The 22,517-nt window shown below is 43.8% G+C and overlaps 1 protein-coding gene across 1 annotated transcript in view; it reads right to left on the minus strand.

Annotated features, from left to right (window-relative positions):
• LOC144114999 (copper-transporting ATPase 2-like) overlaps positions 1-22,517 on the minus strand; it is a 92,924-nt gene that overhangs the window by 59,333 nt on the left and 11,074 nt on the right. Inside the window, exons 8-10 of the mRNA XM_077649110.1 lie at positions 15,739-15,898; positions 5,618-5,851; positions 2,194-2,334 (exon numbers count right to left, since the gene is read on the minus strand). Of these exons, the coding sequence (XP_077505236.1) occupies positions 2,194-2,334; positions 5,618-5,851; positions 15,739-15,898 (535 nt within the window). The remainder of the gene's footprint in view (positions 1-2,193; positions 2,335-5,617; positions 5,852-15,738; positions 15,899-22,517) is intronic.

The following is a 22,517-nucleotide window of genomic DNA, read 5'->3' on the forward strand; positions in this document are numbered from 1 at the left end:
TGAATAACGAGAGCCGAATAAACGAGGTTTTACTGTAGCAGCACTGCCCCTCGTACGTTTTCACTTTTGGAATGGAAGATGGTTTCCAGCCCGGCACTGGTTTCTGGATGATGACAGTAGTGATACGTGCTTCGAAAACTGACTTCAGCGCCGTTTCTGGCATGTCTTCAGTCAGAATTAACTGGTGCGTGCACGCGATTTCACTCCGAATTAACGAGTGTGTGGTGCCATTGACTTATGTACATTTTTTATAGGAGGGAGCAGGGAGGCCGAGAGAGAGAGAAACAGAAGGACAGAAAGGCAGGGAGGTTAACCAGGCGATGCCCAGTAGGCTACCCTACACATGGGGAGGAGAAAATAGGGAAAAAAAGGAAAGAAAGAGCGGCAAAGAAATGAGTTTTTCACGTGTCTGTCGAGGGTGCACACTTAAAGGTTCAAGTTTATAGTCGGGAACTCAACCCTGAGTCCTTTAAGAGCTTCAGGAGTACCTTCACTGCTGTCCTTTGTGATGAAGGTTTTTTCCAAAACCCCAGAATCTTGGTTTCCGAATTTCCGAATAAACGGGGGGGGGGGGGGTTGAATTAACGAGGTTTGACTGTATAAGCGGTTTGTTCATAAGGTGCCAAAAAGTGCATTGTCAGCACGGAAACAGCTTATGGCAACTGTCAAACATTAGCACCCGGCGGAACACAATCAGGCTTCACTTTGCTGCAAAGGGTCTGCACAATAGCAATCTTTTAAGCTCAGTACAGAACAATTCAAGAGCCAACACACAAAAGGCACTCCATGTGTTAGATGCGAGCAGGCCACTGTAACAACATCCAAGTAGCTGCTAAGCCTTGTGCCTGCAGCAATGCTCCTGTGGCTTCAGATGTCCCTGACTGAAAGGCAAAATGTTCAAATACCAATGCGCATGTTAAAAAACCTCCAGTGGTAAAAATTAACCTGCAGCCTTCCACTACACCCATGCCTCATAACCAAAGAGAGCTGTGGCATGTAAAAAGCCACTGATCAGATTTATATAACCCCTTAAGGGGACGACCTTAGTTTGTCATGAGCGATCAACTCTTTTTCGCTTATGACGCGCTCACCTCGTCATGGGTGTTTCGCTGCTTTTTCAATGGCTTTCGACCAGCTGTGCTCGTCAAATGGTGTTTTTATATTGAAATAATAGAAGGCAGCACTCATTCTTTCATCTGCGCTTTTACTTGACTGAGAGTTTTCACACTAGATGGCAGGAGGTGTTCCTTGGGTGTTGAGGCTCACCCTATTAACAAGAAAGATTTTTCCCATGCTTTCGAACAAATGTGGCATCATCTGTACGGCGTTACAGTGGGGAAGAGTGTTATCCATCAGAGGATGATAATGCAAGCGATGAGGATATCGAGTTCAGATTTTATTCTTCAAGTAAAGAAGATAGTGATGAAACTCTAAATGACACTGAGTCTGAAGACAAAGAAAGCCTTGATGAGACAATTGCCACTCCCCGCATACCGTATCACACAGACCTCAACAATATTTCCAGCTTGAATATTTCCGGGTTGAATTCAAGGGTTCACCGGAATTGCGTTTTGTATGCTGCTATTTAAAACCAGCCCTTTCTTTCTGAAGTTCCAAGAGTGGACAATATATCATGGCTAATAAAACATCATTCTCTGCCATAAATGTTATCACAAGTATTTTGGGGTTTAGGCATGTTATTGAACTATTTCACGTCATAAAATAATGTGCCATTTTGGCATTTCCTTTTTAATGAGCCCTTAAGGGGTTAACAGTAAGGGGTACATTGCCTTTTACTACATAGAGAACAGCCTTAGGGATATCACAAGTGCTCCACCACACAACTAAATGAGCATTCAGAACTTATGCACTGAAACCAATGAATTCTTGGCACAATTTGTACATACAACATCAGACAGCTACTTTACATGTGTTCAGCTAATTTACATGTGTTAATAACAAAGCTTAACCAATTAGCATGCATTAATACACTGTACTAGATATCCAACCATGCATGGCATAAACACTCCCATAAAGTTTCTGGCTTAAGAAAGCTACTTTAGACGTGTTCATAACAAAGCTTAACCAATCAGCATGCATTAATATGCTGTACTAGATATCCAACCATACGTGGCATAAACACTCCCATAAGTTTTCTGGCTTAAGAAAGCCTCATGATGCTTTAAACCTTACCTTTATTGTGTCGTTCCTCTGTATGAGACTGGCATCAATTTTCTGCTCGGACACCACCTCGCCATCATCATTTACCATTAGCAAAGTAGCTTCAGTGGCTTGCAATGATATAAGCTTTGTCAATGCATCTGAAGTATGTCTCTGCAATTGATAGAAAATAAACAATAGAAATAGAAATATGCCACCAGAACTACAACAGTCAATAAAGTTAAAGGTGCACTAAAGAAGAAACTGAACAGGTCTTTTTACCGGAGGAACTCAATCTACAGGTTCCAAGCATTTTTAGAAACTTAGAATTATTGTCCTGTGCGGCCGATTTCCCTAAATTAAATCTTATTAAACATCACGCCTCCCACCTTTTTTAACTCAACGCTAAAGGTAGGTGAAGTCAACACATGGCGAGCCTTTCAGCCCCTCCCGTGGTGGCTTGCCACTTTGCCATCGGCAGAGTGATATGTAAATCAGAGTTCACGCGTATTTTTATATCCGTGGGCCTAATTTGCAGCTATGTTGCCTGCAACTGAAACTATTTATTCACAGAAACCTAAAAAACAAAATAAAAGCGAAAGCGAAGCTGCCACGGGACTGGCTGAAAGGCACTTCGCGCGCTGATTGACTCCTCTACCTTCAGCGTTGAGTTCAAAAAAAGGCGGGAGCCGGGACGTTCAATCTGATTTAAATTAAAGAAATCAGCTGCACAGGACAATAATTCGAAGTTTCTAAGAATGCTCGGAACAGGTAGATCGAATTCACGTGGCAAAAAGACGAGTTCTGATTCCTCTTTAGTGCACCTTTAAGAAATAAGGTTATGCTATAAAGCGATTGGTCAGATGCATAGAATACAAATTTTTTTAACGCTGCATTCAGAAGTAATGTGCTAAATGTAAGCAATAAGCATGTGCATTCAGAAACTATCTGCTGCAGTGACTCAATGGCTCTTATGTTTTGACTACTAAGCACGAGATCATGGGTTTGATCGAAGCTGCAGTGGCTCCATTTTGGTGATGGCGAAATGCAACAATGCACACGTGCCGAGAGCTTGGAGCACATTATGAAAACACAAAGTAGTCAAAATAAATCCAAAGCCCTATTCTACAGCACACCTAATAGCCCATAGTGCTGCTTTGGCACGTAAAGCTCCAATACTATTATTATGATTCAGAATATATTAAAAGCACATAAATTCCTGTAGGTATACTCACAATCATGTTAATCTACATGCCCATTCTGCTATCCTATCACATGCAAGCAAGCAGACATTTCATTACTAAGACCTAGAGTCAGCAAAAACATCCACATGTGGCTTAGCCCCTTAGCTGTGGAGCGAAGCCACATCTTAAGACACAACTCTCCTTATTTTAGCATGCAGGGCACACTGATTATCTGACTACTGTCACCTGCAGATATTAACATGAAGCACATTTAAATAATTGTAGTTCTGATTATTTGCTGCAACAGGTGGTGGGATATAATCGTTATTGCACAGAGGATGTCAAGGAAGCAGTTCAAGTTTTTGATGGACGCAAAAATCAAAGCACTGCTTGAGGAAAATGATGACTCCGATATCAATATGTACTGCAGTAGAAGCTTGTTAATGCAAGCTTCAAGGGACTGGAAAAAATGTATGGATTATCTGAAAGCTCAAATTACCCCGAAAAAACTGTCAAGAACTACCTGCACCAGAGTAAATTTATTTTGTGAAAGACTGGACAATGGTTGCATGAATTTTAAATGAGAATAGTGCAGCAATGACTATATTTCCCATTTCCATCAGTGCTTTATCATGCATACTATACGGAGCATCGAAGCAGAACTGCTCCAAAATCGTAAGGTCCTCCTACATCCTTCACGGTGCAATGATGTGGAGCTCCACCACTACTGCATTACACCAATCACAAGCGGCACCGTTGCGTGTGAGGAGGCTTCAGTGCACAGACAGTGAACAGCATGTGACGAGCGCACAGTTTCTGTGCACTGGAAAAATAGAACCACATGGACGGAAGTGAAAGAAATGCTGAGTGGCACTGAGGCGGGGAGGAGAAAAAAAAGAAATGGGGGGAAGAAAGAAGAAAATGGCATCTGAAATGTTGGTTGGCTGGCTGATGGCGGCTAGTCGAGCTGCCATCGCTGTGAGCTGGTGCAAAGCTCAGAAAAGTGAAACCGAAACTAAGCGCTCAGACTGTTCTAGAAGACGAGGCCGCCCATTCATTGTCACCTCTGCCGTTGCACACTGTTGTCAGAAGTGCGCGGGCCGCGAGCGACTCTGATGCATGGAATTCAGGTTTTGAGTATGGCACTTTCGACGATCTCTTGATGCACCGGTCATACCTGAACATGGCCTCCCTTCGGGAGCTTGATCGAATTAGCCGGTGCGAAACCAGTAGTGCACAAATTAGTGAGAATCCGACAAATCCGACACCATAGACTTACATGAGCGCTGGCCAGGAACAAGCCGGCAGTTCGAATTATCCAGATTTCTGAATTAACAGCGGTCAAATTCACGAGCTTTTACTTATTCTTTAAATAGTGAGATCCCCTCATAAGATGACGACATAGGCAAAGAAAGTTTGACGATGCCAAACAAGCCTGTGTTCACTTGGACACCGCACCATTGTAAAGGATCTACTACACTAAGAAAAACGAGTTAGGAACAACAGAATGTGATCTCAACATGTGAGGATGAAAATATTGTGACTTCTAACTTCTAAGAAAACAGAAAGCTGGTTCCATTTGAATAAAGTAATAAACTGTTAAGTTCATTTCCGGTGAAAAAACTTGCCATGGAATAGTGGACAATAAAGACGAAAAAAAATCACAGGATGGTTACAAGTTTTTAACGTGAATGTTTGAGCATTAGCCGTGGTGTAACAGCAAAGAAAGAAGCTGGGCACTGGGCTGGGGGACACTTGTATCTACCCTTGTCAGGCGTTTGGTTTCGAACCAACCACCTCCAGCAGCACAGGAGGAAGCTCAAGCCGCTAGGCCACCGATCGCCTCCCACCATCTTCCCTCTCCCATTTCCTCAAATCCCCCTCTCCACTTTTCCACCCATAACCTCCCACTTTCCCTATTCTTCTTGTCCTCTTAAAGTGGAGAGGGTGATTTCCCTCTCTCTACTTTTGCACCCGCCAACTGAGGCAGGTGACAATGCGGATGCCGACGATGGCACGAAACTGGGGACAAGCTAATAATAGGTAACACTAAAAATTCTCTTGTTAAGAGGGTATATATAGAGAAGCATAGAATAAAAAATTAAGAGCAATGCATCATAAGTTTGCTGTACAATGAACAGCTTCTGGGCCAGGTGACAGAGGTGTAGCACACAAACCTTGTTGCCTAACAAGTCACTCTCATCAAGCTCTAAAAGCCACAAGCTTTCCAGAACTGTGCCCCAATGATCACAATATCACAACTTACTACATACCTTGGCCAGATGCTCAAGCCAGCGGCCCAAACAAAGAAAAATTATGAGCATGGGCACAGTGTCAAAAAATGTGGTTGGACTGTGGTCGGCCCCCGTGGCCACGAAGTAGAGTAGGATGACGACGCTGTACAGGTAGGACACGTTAGTTGCCAGCATCACTAACACATCCATGTTGGCCATGCCGTGCCGCAGGGCTCGCACCGCTGGCAGGTAGAAGTGCCGCCCGCCCACAAACTGCATGCAAGGAATGTCACATACAGTTTTAAAACTAGAGGCAATTGTCCTCAGAAGATATGCAAGAGCCTTAACAGCAAAAGCTCAAGAACCCCTGATTATCCTGTAGTAACAAAATTTTGTTACACCCCACTGCTCTTAGGTATTACGCAAAAATCACGTCCCCACAACATCTTCCTGCAAATATATTCGTTATTAACAGAGCTATAGCTGTCGTAAACAAGCAATTCAAGGAACTCTGACACTTGCAATAAATCTGAATTGCGCATTTATTATGAACCAACTAACTCAACAGTAAGTACTTCTGACACTTGTCTCTGACTAGTGCCTAGCATCCAATCCTAGGCAGTTCCTCTCACATGTCGGGGTGCCTAGCCTTAATAAAAGAATCTTCCTTTTTTCTACCCTATAAGTAAAGACAAGAAGCTGAGAAAGAAGTCTATGTTATGCACCCTGTCTGTACCATGGAAGGTGTATTCTGACATGTGTTGCCTGAATATGACGAATCACTATAGCACACCGTGCACTGCACTGTGCTAGAATACAATTGTTTATCACAACTACACTGTAGGATATAACAAAAAATTAGCAGTGAATTCAAAATGCACTCTCTGCAGGTAGCGTGTATGGGCAAGCATAATAAAGCTGCAACACAAAAAGAAGCAAGCAAATGTGTTGTGTAAAATAACAAAATACACAAGAAATGCAAATAAATGCAAAGTGGCTATATTTTGTCTCACAGCTCGAGTGCACGTGGCTGAGACTTGCATGGCAAATAAAAATAAAATACAAGGAAAAAGAAATGTTACATACTAAAACATTTATGGGAACTTGAATTACACAGAAGATGCAGGCAAAGAAAGTTCCAGTATGCACTGCTTTCCCAGCGGGTACACGCACTGTTCAAGTATCCAGTGCATATCTCCACAGCTTTAGTTGCATTCTGAATGCACAGTTCACCACACATTTGCCTAGAAAGCTCCAACGGCACACTGTGTAATGCATTATTGACAATCACCCTTGCCTGGCAGGCTCGATGCAGCTTTTAAAGACATGAGGAGTTAAACGCCATCCATGAGAATGTACATGCACGATAAGGTCTTTTTTCGAGCCCTAAGCCACTCGTAAATGACACAAGTATACTGCCCAGTGCGCTGTTCGAGCGCTCTAGACAAGTGTGTGGACAACTGTGCCTAGAACGTGATGCTTGTTTAATAACAGAGCAGCCCAAATCCAAGCCTATGGGGTCAGATTCATACAAAGAAACCTGACAATGCATGAAGATATTTTTCATGATCTCAATGATTTAACACTTCCCACAATCATGGCACCATTACTTAAGTAATCAGAGCCACCAATTTGGCTGCACCTAATATACATACAATGTTTTCAAACACTTAATACCAATAACTACACTTTGCAACATGTACAGTACTCACGGATTGAAATAGGACATTCGGAGCGCTAGCCTTGCAGTGCCACGCAGGCATGTGGTAAACCACAGGCCGGCTCATTGGCTACTGGAAGGAACAATTCTGCTTTGTAGATGTTCTCCCTCTCGCGCCATACCACAATGCACCACCTTGGTTCCATGAGCGTCTACGGGCGGCGCTCCATGAAGCGACGGCCACGCGCTCCGAATGTCCTATTTCAATCCGTGAGTACTGTACACTGACTGCCCTTCGATAACAGTTATGAAGTACAGTGCGACAGTGCAAGAGAATATTGGATGACCTGTAGCTGTGCACAGGGAGAGCAGAATGGCAGTAAGAATATGTTCGCAGCAAATGGAAGGAGCATATCTTCCACACTCCTTGCAAATAACCAATGTCAACTTCAATGTTTTTATGAGTCCTGTACAGTAAGGAAACTAGAAAAATCATGTTTCCTGGCAAACTTCAAAGATATCTATGCAATATAATAGAATGATCCCTAGAACAATACTGCTCCTCCATTAAATTTATGCCCTTGGTTGTGAAAAACCACTCTGGTTTATTTCACACCACCAAGAGTAAGCCCTACTACATGCAAATCTAAGTGGCTGTAGTGACTATAATAAAGTGATAACTAATAGGCATGAGTATGCCACTTCAAAATAAAGCTTTCCCATTTAAATGCTTTCACAAATCTAATATCGTCATAAAAAAATGCCCTCTTTCATGAAATGTATTTTTTTCATAAAATGAATGTAGAAAGTAGTAACAGCAAGTCCAGGTATTCAGGGCGATCACAGTGCACTTCTGCACGTGAAGCAACAGCTAGCTTTAAAAAAAAGAAAAGTATAAAAACAAACCAAAACAACCTTGTCACTATCATCACTGCACATCTGAATCTGTATGTACAGTCATTTTCAAAAATACACAACCCACGGCTCTGGCAGCAGGAGTGGGTGCGGGGCCACACCACGGCACTGCTATCTCTATCGGGCGCTTGCTGCAAGGGTGCACCGAGTGACGACAAACTTCACCCTCACACTCACGCAGGCACTTAAATCGCTTGATAAATTTCATATGCGGCGTTCATATGTTTTGCCGCTGACACTCGCTATGAACAATGGGGCCTGGATGCTCATACTGTGGAAAGCAAAAAATGTGCTAGGGCCAGATGCAGTTGCTTTGTAGTAATGCTCTTTCGTCACGCTGCAGCAGCGAGCCTAGGGCTCTGCAGCATCAAGCTACCATTCTGTGAAGTGGTGAAGCCCCGTTTTTCTTTTTTTATGGATGCTTCGTATGTCCGGTTTTACACTGACTCTTTAGTGCGTTTTACATTGACTCTTTAGCGCGTTTTACGCTGACTTTTTAGCAAGCACCAGCTACACACCCCTGTGCATATATTTGAACATAAAATTTAGGGAACATCAAGGCCAGGAACGAGGGCATGCAACAAACTTAACTGATAAACTCCTCGTGTAGGTGTTGATCTACTTGCCCACAGACGCTCGAGGTGGAGGATACCTCTGCATACCTCGCCTTGTTTTATTGGCACAGCACTACCAAATGTGTTAGCCAGCGTTACGCAATGGTCATTGTATTTTTTCAAGTCCCTCAAATCTACTCTATCAACAGAAGCATTTGTCTCTTCGTAATTTCATCTTCCTTTTTGTCTTCATCTCAGGTTCATTTGCCAGACTGCAGCTGGGAATTCGAACTCAGATTTTCCTGAGGTCATGCACTCCCAATCAGCAACATCCACCTCATGAGTAGGATTTTAGTCCAAATCGCTGTCGCAGAGACTGAGACAGCTGTCTTCTCTATTGTATCTGCATGGTACCCTTATTGTATTAAAGCCTTTGGGTTCATCTAGAAATAAAGAAAGTGTCTGTTAGCTAATAAATACAACGATTTCTTGATGTTGCATGACAATTCTGGTAGCATGAAAACTGCCTCGAAATAATCCCTTATAGCAGCTGATGCTAAAGTGCTGCATACCATATGAAAGATAACTGAGCCACCAATATAACAATAATAAATTTTTTTTTACAAAACAAAGCTATCATAGTGAAGCAAATGAACTGAAATGTATTTTTTTGTTGCAACTGATTAGCTTACTGCATTTTTTCGATGACAATGAAAGTGGATGACGATGAAAGGGGTTCATGCTCGGTCATGCCACGCCAAAACGTCCCTGACGTTGCGCTCAACCATACTCCAATTTGTTCAAAAAAATTCATGGAAACTTATCGTAATGAGCGTAATTAAAGCCTGAAACATTTTTGCTGAAAAAAATTTATTCGTGAAGTGAGGGCAGTTTGAATATTTAGAAAAGGCGAGAAACCAGACACTGCTCGATAATTAATAACAAGATCAAATTTTTAGAAAACACTTCAAACATTTTTTCATTGACATTTGCACAGATTCTGTCTTTAGATATAATTTGGAGCATGCAGCTTTACACGGCATGAATATTAAAAAAAATGGAAAAAAAAGTATGAAAATGTGCCATTTTTGTCGATTTTTGTTTTAAATATCAACTTGCTCTCGGAAATTTGGAAATAGCCGTTTTGTTCCTCTAGATGTCTAGTACCTATAATAAATCTTACAGGTGATGAAACTGCGCACACAGAAGTAAAAAAAATACTAAGGCTGCAAAATGTGCGTTTTGAGCCAAAAACAGTCGTTAATTTCACCCCGAGGTGGTCCAAGTAAAAATACAAATAGCGGGTTACGTAGAACGGTTCACCGCCTTTGATTTCTGAAATTTTTATCGAGGTAATTTTTGTTCAAAGCGTGAAAAGAATTTTTGAAGTTGAGCTCGCGGGCCGCAACTTGCATCGTCTCTTAACGTCTCTTCACCGCAGAGCACGATACTGCCAACACTGTAGCCACGCGAAATTTATAGGTGAGGTTTGCACTGCAGGCAAGCATGGGAACGTTGAGTAGTCGAACAGGTATACGTGCGAAAAGATTTTCTTAACGTTGCTAGGGCGGCACATGCCCAAGTGAGCTAGTTGTTCGATGTGGTTCTGTCGCAGTCAGTCATTCTTGTCGGCGCCATGACAGACGCAATCAGCAGCATAAGAGCTTGCGAGACGCCCATCTGGAAATGACCAGAATGATCCGGTGTTGAAACAATCAGCGACGCAGCAGCACCACGTGGTACCTGACCCTTGTGGCCATCAGAGGCTCACGCCCAGTTGTTTCCGATGTGATGTGTTTGTTGTGTTTGATTTAATCAGTGCAATTTCTGTATTAATACTCCAGCGACAACTGTAGACGAGCCACTATGCTGGCGAAGCACCTTCATATATATATATATATATATATATATATATATATATATATATATATATATATATATATATATATATATATATATATATATTCAAAATATTCAAACTGCCTTCACCTCATGAATAAATTTTCTTCGGCAAAAATATTTCAGCCTTTCATTACACACATTACGATAAGTTTCCAAGAATTTTTTTTAACAAATTGGAGATGGTCGAGCGCAACGTCTGGGACGTTTGGCGTGGAATGACCTTGTTATGTTTCCTCCATGTAAGGAATGGCATGCAGAACTTTATTTATAAATAAAGTTGTGAAATTGGTGTGCGTTATGTGGCTGCCGGACACCTATGAATATTGTCTGAAACCAGCGCTTTGTTGTTCGTACACTCCAGCCCTGTGCAGGAGCTCAGAAATGATGTCCATTACCATCGGTTCATCAACTCTGTAAAACAGCCCATTTGCCTTTTTTTATACATGTGTTATTTAGCTGTTTTCCATTCCGTCATGTTCCGTAAATTATATGTTAAAATATACATGCAGTGGGGTGCAATGGGAGCTTGTTATAGTCGCCGACCTATTTCTCGGACGCGAAGGGACTCGAAAAATGGTCCGAATAATCGAACAGTCTGAAAAATCACTTTATTGAGATGAAATCGGCTTCAAAATGTCACCAATTTTACCTTGCGGAAAATTTGTCTTGCTGGCGACGATTTGCGCCTGTATTTGCGCCAAAGATGTGCTTTCACTGTACACGCTAGACAGCAAGGTCACGGCATTTAGTTGAATACTTCCCACGCTTCTCTGATGGACCCGGCGGCATTGGCGGGGCCATGTTGTCCACAACCCGAGTGTGCACCACATTGCTCGTCAAACACACACAAAGACAAGGCACTTTTTGTTCAACGTGGTGGAACCGCCGGAAGCAATCACAAAACGGCGAACGGATGTAACTTTGTGAAGACTGAGCGACACTCAGTCGACACGGTCAGAGAAACCGAGAGACGAAACGGCGAATGGCGAATGTATGAGACCGACCGAATGTATGAGACCGACCGTGGCGGCTCAGTGGTTAGGGCACTCGGCTACTGATCCAGAGTACCCGGGTTCGAACCCGACCGCGGTGGCCACGTTTCGATGAAGGCGAAACGCAAAGGCTCCTGTGTGCTGTGCGATGTCAGTGCACGTTAAAAATCCCCAGGTGGTCGAAATTATTCCAGAGCCCTCCACTACGGCACCTCTTTCTTCCCTCAGTCCCTCCTTTATCCCTTCCCTTAATACGCGGTTCAGGAGTCCCCCGAGATGTGAGATAGCTACTGCGCAATTTCCTTCCCCCAACAACCAATTCTCAGCGTATGGGACAGGCAACAACTGCCCGCAACAACGTCAGCGACAAAAGCAAGTTGGCGGCGATGACAATCCGGCTGCCACCTCGAAGTGTCAGAGATCGCAGGAACCTCTGCTGGCAAAAATGAGGTACCGAACGTATGGCAAGCCAATCAAACTGCAGCGTAAATCCCCCTCAATCCAAGAGGGCACCTCTTGCACCGGCGAAAAGCCGATAAGATGGCTGATTTTGGCCCACAGGTGACTGAAATTAGTCCAAAAAATCGAACTTTCGGACTTCAAGTCCGAAATATTCGTCGCGAATATGTATGCGCTTCTACAGGTTGACTGACGGTGCCTCATCGAGGTCTGAAATATCCTACAAGTCCGAATTATTGGAGTCCGAATTACCCGTCGGCTACTATATAGTGAAAGTCAAAATTATAAACCGCGCTTTTTCCATAACCAGATACAAAGCAGCCATTAAAAAAATAAATACAGGGCTTCACCACTGCACAGAGTGGTGGCTAGAGGCCCTATGCTTGCTGCTACAGCACGACTGAACAGCACGACAAAGCAACTGCACCTGGCATTGCTGCATATTTTGGGTGCCTCGATGACTGCGCCGTGCACCTCCCATGGCGTGCATAAAGACGTGCGAGCATACAGGTGCCCTCCTTTGTAGCAAGCATCAGTGGCAAAACAGACGAATGCCGCAAATTAAATTAATCAAGCCCTTAACGTGCCCACTCGAGAGCGAGGGCAAAGTCTGTCATCACTCGGTGCACCCTCGCAGTGAGCCCGACAGTGATAGCAGTGCCGCAGTGCGGCCAACAGGCGCTCAGCTCCTGCCGTCAGAGCCATGGGCTGTGTATTTTTGAAAACGACTGTACCATACTTAAAAGTGGAGATGTTTCGTTTAGAAAGGAAAGTTACAGAAGAAATTTCTTTTAAATGGCCCTTCTCTCTTCTGGCTGAAAATTTGTATTCTTAGGCACTGCGAAGAAATGCATTACTGCAAACATTTTTTAAAGACTAACCGATAGAGTTATACAGACTCCAGAATCAAGCAATATCACTACACTTCTTGCAGCCACACCCTGTACATGGTGGTTTTTTGCACATGTCAGGCAACTATTAGCTTTCACAAGTGTCACTTATCTTCCTCCTCTTTAGAAGAGGGATGAAACCATGTCAGAACTTCAAGCTACAAACCCAATCTACATCATGCCAAGTGTGTACCTTCAAATGTCACGTGAATGTAGTGTGTCATGAGTGAAAAACAAATTGTACTACTCTAAATCACAACTACCCCACAAGCTGGGCTGTGAAGTGCAGCAACGTAAAAGCAGTAAATTTAAACTGATGCTATGCTTGCACTTACTGCAGATGCAGTGTGCCAGTAAGCACATATTATATCTGTGATACAAAAAGGAACAAAGGAAATAAAGAGAAATATGACACAGTATGTAGGCCTTGTAGAGATGCAAAGGAACTTGAAAATGGAGCTAAAATGCTTCTTCATACTGACACAATGAACAGGTGACTACATGCCAAGGAAGCATGTCATCTATTAATCAGAATAATTGACCAACTTATATGCTTTGCTGCCTCTTACATAGCAGGTGCTCCCATTCTGTCAGCAGCAGAAAAAAATAGGGACAAAGAGATCCGCTACACTGACAGGAAGTGTGAGCAGGGTTTGGTATTACGGTGAGAGTATTAAATGGATGCCACTCTGAGCGGTCATATCACTGGAGTCTATAATATTTGTAGCTGCCATAGAAATCTGCAGGCTAAGGCAAGCAAAGCCAAGAGAAGCCAAGGCAAAGAAGAGCAGAAAGAAGAGACAAAAGAAGTAGAAGAAGGAACGGAAGAAGAACAAAGAAGAAGCGAAGACAGAAGCCAAGCCAAAAGAGAGAAGTAGAGGAAGAAAAAGAAGAATATGAAGAAAGAAGTGAAAAACACAGAAGCCAAGTTAAGCCAAGAGAGAGAAGAATAGAAAGGGAAAGGATAAGAAGAAAAAGAAGAGAAGAAAGATGACTGAAAAGAAGAGAAATAAGCAAAGAAGAAGAGAAGAAAGAAAGGAAGGAAGGAAGAAAAACAAGAACAGAGAAGAAAAAGCAGAAGGCAAGCAAGAGAAAAAAAGAGAGAGAGAAGAGAAGGAGGAATTAACCATTTGCGGAAAAGCGAGCGCCACCTGTCGTGCAAACAGGGAGCTCCGCTGGCACTTTTGGTTGGAAAGGGGTTCTCGATCAAACATGTGCAAGGCAGCATTCAGCAGTTCACCTGCACTTGTTTTGTTGTTTTAGTGTTGTTTCTTTGCAGGAAACATGCGTTTGCTAATGAGAGAGAATGACAGAGGAGGAGAACATCCAATTTCCGTTTTTTGAAATGGGGTGTAGCGAAGAGTTTTAGCGTTGTGCCCTGAAACACGATCGTGTGTGGCAATACCTGCGCTGCTACATCAACGGAACGCCAAATGGCCAAATGAAAAAGTGCATGAATGTGCGCCTATGCGAGGGCGAGTAACAGTATAATGGGATGCACTTTCCTAATGCGCATAGACGTTTATATTTGCGCTTCTTTGATAGGGCAGGAGTTGCTTCTAACTTCACAAAGCACCTTTTGCCGCAGGGCACACTTAGCTGGTTAGTAAATGACCCGTTGTACTATCTTAATCGTGGCTCGTGCTGATATGGCAGAGCGTTGCTTTGCGTGCTAACGGGCCGCGGGAGCGTTAGAATGCGCGGATATATGTGAGATTGCGCTCTGCCGTGCTCCCGCTGTTCAGATAGCGCAGCTCGACATTGTAGCATTTATTGTGAATGTTCATACTGGTATACATCATTACGTTTTCACTGAATACGCACATGCGTCGATGGCAAAACTCTTCTAGAACAACCGAGCTGGGTGCACTTGGCAGCAAGCACAAAATGTAGCAGGAACACCCGCTTCGAAACGTACTGGATGCGCGCATTACAGGCCCCATCAACGGCTTCGTCTTTTGCGCCTTGAATCTCGTTGCGGCCTTTATTACGTACAAGTCTCGCTGTTGTAAAACACACAGTTAGTTTAGATAAAAATGCGTTGCAGTTGCATGGCAGTTACGTGGCAGTTACAGCTTGCATCAGTGCAGGAATGCACGGCCGGCTCATGTTTTGCAACCAAAACCAAATCGCCTATAGAGGGCGCTGGCTACACCTTCACCGCGCATGCGCAGAAACTTTTTCGCAAATGGTCAATTGGGAAACGGATCTCACGGCTGTTGCCAAATGTTTCAACTAGGCCGCAGCCTCAATTAACCGTTTTTTAATTTATACCATCTTTAGTGGTGCACGTAGCTCTAATGCCGTATTTACTCAAATAATGTGCACACTAGTTATTTTGTATGTCAATATTTAAATTTCTGCAATATTTAAATATAACTCTGGGCAATGAACTTACCCCAAAACTGTAGTAAATTTTTAAGGAAAAAAGTGCATTCATTATGAAAGTAATGTGCGATGTTGCAACGGTGATTGTGACCACCCAGTATACTACACAAGTTCCTCTGCAATGTCCAAACTTGGAAAGGAAAAGCATAACAATCATGAAACCAATTCTATTTGATATCCTGCCATTCGGCAGTGGCTAAACTGACACCATGCCTTATTTTCGCTCTTTGCAGCTGGATTAAGCCCAGCAATGGTAAGGGCATCACTTCAGGTAATGAGCGAAGGCAAGAAATGCAAAAATTGAATCGAATCGGTTTCGGAATCGTATTATACTGATCCTGGTCAGAGGTTCATTAAGAGAGTCCGGCCATGCAATTACTGCATGTATTCAGTAAAATACCTGGACCGGCGATGCAAATATAAACAGGAGAAGGTTTTCCAAGGAGAGCCCTGGAATAAGGCAGCAATGATTGTCCATGTCAGCCAAGGCCATGAAGTACACCATTACGATCATTGTAGGAATGCCACAAATCAGGGAAATTACAAAGGCACGGCGCCACCTGAAAAACAAAAGTAGTGAAGAGAATTACACTAGGCCACGCACACATGTGAACAGTTAACTTTCATCAAGCATGCAAAAAGAAAAAACCTGCTAATTTTATGGTGGAAAACCGCTAAGTATAACTGTACAAGCCCCTTGTAAGTTCTGTGCTTGTTGTTTCTAAAATGCAACATACAGAAAACAAACCGCAAAGTTTACCATCACACATTAGTGAAAGTTCTCATCCTTTTGTTTGTCTGAATAAAGGCTTTGAAAGTCAACCTTTTAATTTTGTTCTTTTCTGCCAGCATGAACCTCTAAAAATTTAAAGGTTCTTGATGCAATCATTTCCTAAACATGTCACTATATCTCTTATCTGAAGTATAAGCCAAGCACAATTGAAATTCATGTGCACAAGAGGAATATTCTAGGGCCAGCCAGAGACATACCCTGGGGTCAAGATAGTATTCACTAATGAGCACAGCCATAATATTCTGCAAGCCTTGCTGTTTCAATCCTCTCTCATGTGGCAGCTTTCAAAGCACATAAATTTCCGGGGCATTAGCCATGACCAATGCCACTTAAATCAATCACATATTAGGGGTGTGTGAATATTTGATATCTCGAATACAAATCAAGTATGTTTGATATTTGGTTCATTCTTGTATTTGAGAAATTGATGTCTGAAAATTTCCAAATATTTCACAGCAATAGTATATACTGCGCCGACTTTTATGAAAGTGCGAAGGAATCCTTTAATTTTCTTCTCTGTCGTTTATCACATGGACTGACCACATTCAAACGCCACTAAGTTTGACCTCATTAGAAGTTCCGCAAGTGGAATTTCCCACATATGTACCTTGATGAGAAAAAGATGGCTGGCCATCCGCTTCAAATAACTACAAGCAGAAAGTCCGCGGTTTTTTTTTTAGCATGAAACACTTTTAGCTCCCGTTTTCAGCCAACTTAGGCAAACATTGTCCATGAAACGCAGCGAACCGGAGAGGAAACGTGAAGTGAAGTTTGCAAAACATTTAGTCCAAACAGATGCGTGCACCACACGGTCCTTTGAAGGCTCTGCAATTGCGGCGATGAACACATTGCCGGCGACAGCACGTAGCACTGTGTGATCCCATGCTGCGAAGCCCGCCGGTGTGGAAGTGATAAAAATGATAAAGTAGCGTTTGCGAGTGCCCCAGCTTGGGGATAAAACAACTAACAGATGCGGACAGCCTTAAAAAAAAAATAAATGGTAGGGTGCTGGCGTAGTTAAATCGAGTAGGACATGCGCAAGCAGTTGAGGCAACACTGCCTCACAGGCAACTGCATGCAAAATCTTATCAGCTGCTATCAGCAGCCATGCACAGGGAGAGGATGGGGGGGGGGTACGCGTGATGACAGAGCAGCTGCGCAAGGCCTCCACCGTTAGCACTCAGTCAAAGGTTGAGGCTTCGCACATACCTCAGGTTTTTTAGCTTTGCTAGTGAAGTAGCGCTTCCGCGCTAAAGAAGACTGAGGGGGGTAAGGGGGTGCTCTGGGGTGCACGCTCTCGCACCCGAGTGGTATCACGGATGTTATTGTTGTGTTTGGCAGAGATCAGACCTGCAAACGAGCTTCAGTTTGACTCGGGACACAGTAGTGCTGACTCGTGAGTGCGCTATTGGAAGCGCGTGCATATGTAGCTTGTTCTACACTCCAACGAGGTCGGCGGAAGAAGTGCATTGTGGTACAACGTGGCATGACCTGAACGAGACCTGCAGCCAGCACTATATTGCAAAGCAATTCATGCTTACATCCACCCTCGATGATGAGAGAGACTGCATTCAATTTTTTTATCCTTCCATAATGTGTCACATATATACCAAATGCCCACACCAATGGCATTCGTCATTGTGCCTTCATAACTACCCTAGTGTGGGCTCCACCATGGGCTCCACACAAAACATGGCACGTGTCCTCTTTTTTTCTGTGCGTGTAAAGTTTGCACCTAAAAATTTCGTCATGAACAGTCTCCAACTAGCCCAGCTTTCTATCCTATTGAATTTCACCATCTAGTTTTGGTCAACTATGATATGCAAGAAAGCCCACTTGTGAAATTTTGCATGAGGCTCCCACAGGGGCGAGTGTCACATATATTAAGGAGCCTAAATTAAATTTTAAAGGAAAGAGGTGTGAAAAAGACAACGTGGGTTAACCTAAGAATAAAGAAGATGAAGAAGAAGCATTCAGTGAGGTGGAGAGAGATTATTGGTGGAGAAGCATTCGGTGAGGTGGAGAGAGATGATTGGTGGAGAAGCATTCGGTGAGGTGGAGAGAGATGATTGGTGGAGAAGAGAAGAAGAAGAAGACGACGATGACGATGACAAGGCTTATGTGTACTAATGCGACGGCTATAGAGTGAGAGCGAGGCACGGGGGGGAACAGCAGAGAAGTGGAGGCTCCGGCGGGTCAGGGACACATCGGCTGGAAGAGAGCGACGCTGGCTACTGCTCCGGTGAGCTCGCGTTCTACAGCTTCGCATCGTGGACTTCCTGCCGTGCCTGAGCCCGTTCTGGGGAGTCAACGGAGGACGCTACCACCTGCTACGGACAGGGGTGTCTCCAGCGCTGTTGCCACCCATCCGGGTGGTGCCCCAACGCCAACAACACCGGCATCTCCTCCACGGGCGCTTGGACCGGGAGCTTATACGACGCAGTCAGCGACGCCAGCCCAAGTACATCGAACGCCGCATTGACGCCGGCTACTGGATCCATACAACGCCGCAGCCGCACCGAACCAACCGTGAGCACGAATGCGGACCGCTAATAGTAGAACGCTAGTCGTAGACGCTGGTAGCAGTGTGCCCAGGTCGTGTGTATTTATAGTCTGTGTTTTGTGTTAGTTTTGTGTTCTAGTGTGTGTGTCACGTAGGGTGTATTAAAGGTGTGTTTGTGTGGGTACATCTGTGGCCTAGTCCATTCTTTCGGTCCGATTGTTCTCCGGGGAGATCCGTGACAGTGAGTCGATGTGTCACAACAGGGCAAGCGATCGTGCAAAAATTCTTCCTATTGCATGGCACATTGTAACCCACGCAACTCTTAGGTATAACGACAGGCGACACAGCGATCGGAAGGCCCCTGTCTCTAGGCCAAAAAAATAGCCTGGCCCCGTAGTTTCAGTTTCTGAGCTTTGCCGCTCGCCCACGGCGACTGCTGCTATCAGCCCGCACATTCTCCAGTCGTACGAGCCCAACTCCGCGCCGCTTTCAGATGCCGGCTGGCGCGTCGCTGGTCATTTCTTTTTTCCTTTCGAGAAGCAGTCTCACCCTTCCGATGCCAATGCGTTCCCCTCGCTTGCATCCACATTGTGCTTCCAACATGACCAAAACTGTGCGGTCGTGATGAGCATTTAGGTGTTTGTATGATGGTTTGATGGTTTGGTTTCACGGGGTTTAACATCCCAAAGCGACTCGGGCTATGAGGGGTGCCGTAGTGGAGTGGAGGCTCCAGATAATATTGGCCACCTGAGGTTCTTTAACTTGCACTACGTACTGGCATTGCACGGTGGGGGGGAATGTTATAAATCGACCTCCTGATAATCTGGGCATTTCTTCCAGTTCTTTGATCTCCCAATTAATGAGATTTTACAAGCCTAGTTGCCACTCGTGTCACTGGATTTCATTTTGCCTGACAACGTTACAAGGTGGATACTGTTATGCTGTCTAATCAAGTAGGTTGGTTTATGAGAGTTTAAAGTCCCAAAGCTACTCAGGCTATGAGGGACGCCGTAGTGAAGGGCTCCAGAAATTTCGACCACCCGGGGTTCTTTAACGTGCACTGACATCGCACAGTACACGGGCCTCTAGAATTTCGCCTCCATCAAAATTTGACCGCCGCGGCCGGGATCGAACCCGCGTCTTTCGAGCCAGCAGCCGAGCGCCGTAACCATGTCTAATCAAGTAGTAGACATTTCTGTGCACATCATAGCTTTTTATATGCATGGTGCTGAGTCAGTCTACAGTAGGATACAACTTAAAAAACAGCAGTTGGTAACAATAGGCCATGGCCTGCGGCATCCTGTATTACACCGCTGACCAATCACAACCGTAAACAAAATTAGCCTTTAATGTTCAACTGCATCAAACAAGCCAGACGTATCAAAATTCTTCAGCTAATTATTTCAACTCATGATTAGTTTCTTTTTTAGGCAACAAGGAAAGCCTTAACCCCGATCAGCTTTTTGTCACGGAGCTATTCTGTTCAGTGGTCCTGAAAGTGGGAGGAGCTTCATTGCAGACTTGAGTATTGTCAGCCTATAGTATAATTTACCTCGGTTACAAAGACCATGCACTATTTATAAAAAGTAAGGGCAACAGCCTTTGCCTATTTATCATTTTCCGAAATATTTTTTTGATACTGAACAGATATTCGATATTTGACGAAGTTTTTCTTCATATTCGTATTCGATTCCTAATTGAAAATTTCAATATTTCCGCAACACTACATATTCTGTTTTGTTGCATTCCCATTGGTAACTAGCATTAAAGAGTTCATTACCTTTTATTACAAATGAATCAATGCCTGATAAATGGCTGTTCCTGTCAAGGATATATATATAACTGCATAGTAATGCATACACTGCAACTACCAAGAGAAGGTTGAAATGACAGCGATGAGCAAGATATACAGACAAATGTGCAGTAGATATATTGATGCCCAAGCACAATTAAGTGCACATCTTTTGCAGCTGTGCTTACAAGGAATGTACAGTCCCAGACAGAATTTTACACAATGAGGGTGTGAGGGGATAACATTACTGCTGTATGCTTTGCTATCCAGTCTAGTTCCAATGGGAAGAGTGAGCATTTGCCCTCATGCTTCCATGCTTTATTGTGTACTGGTCTGCCTGATCTGACAGAAATAAATTTTTTTTGTACGCCTGCATCCTGTAAAATTTTGTCTGGGATTACATCTATAACTGAGATGTGTCTGGCTGACTACAGAACACAGTATGTGCACACTTTGGACAAACACAAACTCTGGTGATACACGTAAAAAAATATGAAGCTAGCCAGCACCTTGGGCCCCTTACACGTATGTGCATAAAAGAATTCAGTGTTAACATCCAGAGCAAGGAATTAAAAAAGGCTTGCCTCCACAAAAGCATGAATGGTCTGCATTGATCAGCATCATAAAAAAGCCAATATTAAACGTTTGGATGTCACGACAACAAAAGCTAAGGTTTCACTGCAATGTGGTAACTAATGGCACAAAATTAGAAAAAAAAAACAGCAAAGTTTATTCTTAAATCCCCCGAACAGCCTTAGACACAGAGAAAAGAACACAGGTAAAAGGAAACAGGAGCGTGCCTTCCTGGCTACAAAGCTCGGCACAAGCAGAAGTGCAGCTGATAAGCAAACTGCATTTAAGCTGACGTGTAGCTGCAGGCAATACTTGGTATTTAGCTGCCACAACCAAGAAAGGAAACAATAATCAAAGCATGTGAACTTACACAAAATAACTCTGGGGTCATTATGTATTATTAATGTGACCAGCCCTAAAGACAATACCAACTGTACAAAGGCAGTAATAATCTTCACGTCAATTCTCTCTCACAAAGCTGCCAATGTGTTTTATTTCATGCCATCGGACCCGAAACATGGGACTAAGGGTTGCTTTGTGAATAGTTTTGCATATAAGCCACATGTGTGGGCTTAAATGTGCTGTTGTCCTGCACCTCGAATTCCGTGCTTGCCGTAAGGCTACACATGCAACCAAATACAGCGAAAACTCGTTATCAGGAAGTTCTAATTATCGAATGACCTGGAAAAATTGTCAAGAATCGCTTGCATCATGATAAAAAATTGGGCAATGGTTGTCTGCTTTTGAGACAAGAACAGCGTGATAATGACTATTTTTCGCATTTCAATCAACGCCGTATTGCATGAGCACTGCCGGGAGCGACAAAGCAAAACTAGCTGCTTCAAAATGGTAAGGGCCTCCCATGCATTCTTCAGGGTGTGACGCAGTAGTGGTGGAGCCCCCTCAAGAAGGCTTCAGCAATGACCGCCTGGATCGAATGCGCAGCCATGCTTAACTGTTTAAAAAAAGCAGCAAACAGTATGTGACGAGCACGCAGTTTTGGCGCAACAAAAGAATGGAACAACCACGCAGAGGGAAGCGAGACAGATGTGAGCGGCTCCAATCACCATCTGAAACAGCGTGCAGCTGAGTTCAGTTGGCTGGCTGATGCGCGGCTGATGGCCACTGTTGCTGCAGGCTGACGCGAAGCTTTGAAAAGCAAAACTGAAACTACGTGGTCGGACAATTCTCGGAGATGGGCCATTTGTTTGTCATGCCTGCTGCTGCACGCACATCAAAGGTGCACGGGCAACTTTGCAGGTGTTCTGCAGCAGCGTGGCAGTAACTATTTTTTACATTTTCATCAATCCTTTACTGTATGCATGCTGTCGATCGGGAGCTTGGTTTTATAGGATTTAACGTCCCAAAGTGACTCACGTATGAGGGATGCCCTAGTGGAGGTTCCGGATAATTTCGACTGCCTGGGTTTTTTAACGTGCACTGACATAGGACTGTACACGAGTCTCTGGCATTTTACCTCCATCAAAATGCGACCACCGTGGCTGGTGGGACTGAACC

The sequence above is a fragment of the Amblyomma americanum genome, chromosome 1 (genome assembly GCF_052857255.1).
Source record: "Amblyomma americanum isolate KBUSLIRL-KWMA chromosome 1, ASM5285725v1, whole genome shotgun sequence".
In the NCBI taxonomy this organism is placed as follows: domain Eukaryota; kingdom Metazoa; phylum Arthropoda; class Arachnida; order Ixodida; family Ixodidae; genus Amblyomma; species Amblyomma americanum.